Raw genomic sequence first — 5,163 nt, 5'->3', positions numbered from 1 at the left:
ATGGGAATGGGTGGGTAGGGAAGTGGGGGGCGCTATGGGGGACTTTTGGGATAGTATTGGAAATGTAATTGAGGAAAATATGTAATAAAAATATAAAAAAAAAAAGAAATACTTAGAAAGCTAATTACTTGATTTTTGGCATCTAAAACTTATCTAAGCCATAATGAAGATAATAATGAGATGCAGATTGCAGTTCCTAATCAGCAATGAGAGGGAAGCAGATTCTGTGATTCCAGCAGAAGATAAAATGGCATCTAGTGTAGCGCAAATATAACTCTCTCCTTATGACCAGATAGCCTCACGTCCTTGGATTACTAAATTTAGTTGAATTGGCAAAACTCAGGGATGCTAATGATACCCTCTGTAAACGCAGCGCTTCACAGCTAGGCATGAGTGCTGTAAGCATTTCAGCCCTGTGGTCTCTCTGTGAAGGTACAAGTAGATGCCCTATGGTAACGCAGCATTGCAGGAAGGAGTCTGACTGTGCTTTCCAGCATTGTAAAGTCCATGGTGCTTCAGTTTGCCAATTCAAACCATAAATTTCGTACAAGAGAAACAGATACACAAAGATAGGAAGACAAAGGTAACTCTCTTGAATTCTAATACGTACATAAGGCAGCGGCTGAGCTGCTGAGCTAATGAGACCCAGAGTGTGAAGGGAATCTATATTGGGACCTAGGGTGAGCAGAAATCATTTTTAATTAGATAATAAGAATATATTCATAAGCACATAGACTTTCTTCAAAATACTCAATATGTCCCTATTTTACTGAGATGAAATTGCATGTGTATTTTATTCTTTACTCTGCACGTCACACACAGTTTGCTTAATGGCCACCTGAGTTTTCTTTCCTTTATTTTCCTGACAGTTTAGTACTGGACAAAAGTCTCTTTCCAAGAGCTTTCCTTCAAAGTACATCTCTTCTAAAGAAAATATATTAGTGATGAGCCCCAGTGTCTTTTCTGTTTCAATAATTTATGCATTCGCTTCGTTAATACAAATGAGATGCTTGACCTTGCTTTAGAGTCACTGAGCTAAGGTCATTTGCATTCTAGAAGAGCTCCTAAAATAAAGGCTGCACAAGCGTCTGGGAGTAACAGGACTCACTGTGCAAGTGTCCTTCTTAAGGACAATACTGGGCTAGAAGTAAATGAAAAAAGTTTCCCTGTGCACACATAGTAAGGCTGGCATATTTTTTCACTGGTCAAATTAAAAAAGAAGAAGAAGAAGAAGAAGAAGAAGAAGAAGAAGAAGAAGAAGAAGAAGAAGAAGAAGAAGAAGAAGAAGAAGAAGAAGAAGAAGAAGAAGAAGAAGAAGAAAACCATTGAAGACGTAAACTGTATCAAATGCAGTCTTTGTGACTTTTCAATTAATCTCCGCAAGTTTTCAGAGATTCTGCAAACAGTGAGTACATAAACACCATAATTAAAATGTTTTTTCCCTAAAATAAAATCAGAGAACGGTGGGAGAGGGGAGACTAGCCAACAGGCATTTATGAACAATACTGTGTATTGGGAATGTCTAGAGTTCTTAAATTTTGTAACTTTTCTTTGACTATTTTTATTCTTCAATTCCTTTACTCGTTTCTTCATTTATCTCTGACCTTTACACTGAGTTCTAAATCTGCCCAGTTTGGGTTCTTTGCATGGTTCCTACTTTCTACGAACAGCAGTTCCCACACCGCCCTCAGATGCTATGCATTGCAAGCATCCAATGGAGGGCCGTGGGTATGGAGCTAGGCTTACTTAGTCCTCAACGCTCACTCCTTCAGAAACTGCCATCACACAGACATGTGTTAAAGAAACACTCAAAATTGTGACCTCAGCATGCCTGAGGCTAAGAATCAGAGAAGCCTAGCCTGGGTTACATAAGTTGTGTTAAAATAAACCAAAAACAAAACAAACAAACAAACAAACAAACAAAAAAAAAACAAAAAGCAAGTTTAAAAACTTGGTCTGATTTTTTTCCTCAGTTGCCCATCCTAACTCCAAGCTACTTTGGATCTGTTCCAAATGACAAATGCCAGTTCTTGGCTACCAGTTGTTTTAACCTCTGATAGTATTAAATGCTTACCTGCCTCTGGAATTTCAGGCCAATATCTAGTAGCCCCTTTTGTAATGCATCAAGAATCAATTTAAAAAGAGAAACTTTTTTCAGCCCTTGTTACATGCTTACTGAATGATTTCACGAGAATGACCTTAATATAAATTAATGAATTTAACATACTCTAAACACCAGCTTAATAAAGCCAGGGGTAGAATATTCATTTCTTCTGCTGCAGCCACTTTAGCAGCACTCTCCCTGCCTCTTCCTGTGCTGTGCTCTCTCTCTCTCTCTCTCTCTCTCTCTCTCTCTCTCTCTCTCTCTCTCTCTCATATCACACCGAGGGTAAGCACTGCTGGGACAAAAGTGCAGATCAATGTGGCCTTTGTGAAGAAAGAAACAATTAGAGTCTCTTATTATTTTGTTTTAGTTAGAGACTTGAAAATCGAGGATATTCTAAAGAACCCAAGATCGTACGCAATGCCTATACTCATGAAAGAGTCCGTAGCATCAAAAGTAGCAACCAAGGTGAGCCCAGGCGTCATTGTAAGACCTTCCTATGTTCAGTTGCCAGTGTCAGTAAAATCCACTGGCTTCACACAGTAATTCTGATGAGCATATCCCCAGCGTGTATCTTAGAAATAATTTAATGATCAGAGATTTGTTAATCATAAGTTTAAATGTTCTATTTTCTTCTGACAATACTACCATCTCTAGTGACAGTTTAAAAATAACAAAAACCACACCCCTTATCTTTTCTTCATCACAGTTCTCTGCTGTGGCTCCTCCTTTGGTTGACATACAAAGACACCCTCTAGGGCTTCCATGAGGCTGTTATGGTTCCCAAGGCAACCAAAGGGATGTGAGCTACTGTTGTTCTGTCCTCAGTTTTAGGCGTGGTCCTGGAGAAGACGACACTGGAGGTGCCATTTCTTGAGTACCACAGCTTAGCGCCTCTGTGGTTTGTTTGTTTTGTTTAGTTTTAAGGGAATAAGAGATAGTTTATTGTGCAGCCATTTTGAGTGACTGTGGCTAAGAACACAGATTTGATTTAGATTACCCCAAATTCCATGTTCCATTGTGGAGTTAGTTTCATGAAGTTTTATTGTTTTATAAAAACAAAGAAAGTCATGAACCAAGGTAATTTTAAAATGCATGGGTGGGTACATCAGAGAGTGTGTACAATAAAATGGGGAAGATTTTCCAGAGGCCCCAAAATGCTATCCCATGACACTCTTAGCTTTGGGGTTGATGGATGCTAGTGGCTGCTAAGTTAATAGATTCCAAAAGAATTTTATCTGTTCACCACATGTTAGTTCTGACACAGAGATAGTCAAGTGTGACTGTTCTGAGGGCTAAAGCTAGCCTGAGATAATGCAGTTAAGCCCACATCCACTCCCCACACTGTGCCCTAATCCTCCACTCTGCGCCCTACCTGCAACATTTTAATGTCCCCCAGTACTGAAGTTGTAATCAGGCAGGCTTAGTCTCTGCAGACACAGTGTCTTCGCAGGAGTTTTGTTCACAGCTCCACCTGTTGGGCAAGCATCATGTTCTGTGCATGTCATCTTCTGTGCATGCAGGGGCCCTATATTATTTATTAACTATTATAAAGTCCCTCGTGGACTTAAAGGCTTGTTCCTAGGGTCCTCATCCTTTAGATGATACTGAGTATGCAGGACAGCATTTTCAGAAAAGAGGACTAATTGTCAGAGACCATCAAGAAAGACATTTCTAGCCCAAGTCCCTGTGAGTCAGCACTGTGTTGCTTTAGGCAAGAGTTGATACATTCATTGGCTTAAAAGTCTAAATCTGATCTCTTTATTTAAATACTAGTCAGATTTTAAGTCTGTTACAGTCTTTCTTGACAAATCTTATTGGGTCTGACCATTATTCAGGAGTGGAAATTATGTCCATATCAAATCAATTTTCTTCATTTACATGTTCATGTATTTCCTGGGTTTTAGCAATCTAATTTAGTAAAATCTCTTCCTACCTTAAGTATTTAGTAAGTTTTTGTGTCCCAAACCAAAATCAGTTTGAGTTTATCTGGTCAGATGTAATGTCATACCATTTTCTTTTATGGCCAGACTGCCAGACTGAAAAACTGAAGAGATGTAATAGAAACTACATACCTACTTCTCAACAAGCACTGGGGACAGAGGGGTTTCTAAAAGGCTAACCAACCATTCCCAGAGTTCACTAGAGAACTACCTTAGAAGTACAAGCAGTTTTCTATGCCATTGACTCCATCCTAGGGCTTATCCTTGACTGCCACTTGAAAAGGATGAGCCATAAGTTAAACAGTAAATAGCAAGGTTTTATTATAGTTTCCAAAGCCAAAACCTGGAGCCTACCATGGTGCTTCTCCTACTGTGGAGGTGGGCTCCTATCTCAGTCAATGCTTGGGTCTGGGATGTTCTCAAGGGCTCCAGTGCTGCAGGCTTGTCCCTGACTGGGATGGTGTCGGAGGATGGAAAATCGTGGGTGGTGGAAGGTGATAGGATCCAGCTAGAAGCAGTATATCACTTTGAAGGGTGTTTACCTATCTGTCTGTCTGTCTGTCTCTCTATCTGTCTATCTCCTTTTCTCCCTTTCTCTCACCCCCTTCTTTCCTGTTTTTCAGACTGAATAAAATCTACTGACTGACACTCAGCTTTGACATTTAACAAAAGGCTACAAAGGAAGCATTGTGTTAGGCACAAACACATGGGGCTTGCTTGGAAAGACAAATGCTGCCCATTTCTCTTCCATGTGGATTCTAGATTTAAACAGAAATGTGTGTTTATGCCTATATAGGGCATGAAAGTGAATAGGGCTAAGGAGGAATTATAAAAGGAGGAGATGAGGAGAACAAAGAAGGTGAATAAAGAGGGAAGAAAGAAAAAAATCCCACTTTCATTTGGGATCTAGGTGTGTGTGTGTGTCTATGTGTCTGTGTTTCTGTGTATGGGTGTCTGTGTGTCTGTGTTTCTATGTGTGTGTTTCTCTGTGTGTCTGTGTGTCTCTGTGTTTCTGTGTGTGTGTCTGTGTGTTTCTCTGTGTGTCTCTGTGTTTCTGTGTGTGTGTTTCTCTGTGTGTCTTTGTGTCTGTGTGTTTCTGTGTGTGTGTCTGTGTGT

The 5,163-nt window shown here is 39.9% G+C and overlaps 1 protein-coding gene across 4 annotated transcripts in view; it reads left to right on the top strand.

Moving 5' to 3' along the window:
- The window catches only part of Fam227b (family with sequence similarity 227 member B), a 144,414-nt gene that overhangs the window by 123,862 nt on the left and 15,389 nt on the right, over positions 1 to 5,163 (top strand). For all 4 annotated transcript variants that reach the window (XM_021156369.2, XM_021156367.2, XM_021156368.2 and 1 more), the window contains one exon: positions 2,475 to 2,572. In XM_021156369.2, the coding sequence (XP_021012028.1) occupies positions 2,475 to 2,572 (98 nt within the window). The remainder of the gene's footprint in view (positions 1 to 2,474; positions 2,573 to 5,163) is intronic.

The sequence above is a fragment of the Mus caroli genome, chromosome 2, assembly GCF_900094665.2.
Source record: "Mus caroli chromosome 2, CAROLI_EIJ_v1.1, whole genome shotgun sequence".
NCBI classification, from domain to species: Eukaryota; Metazoa; Chordata; class Mammalia; order Rodentia; family Muridae; genus Mus; species Mus caroli.
The sequence above is the reverse complement of the archived record's forward strand: the minus strand, read 5'-3'. Positions and strand labels throughout refer to the sequence as shown.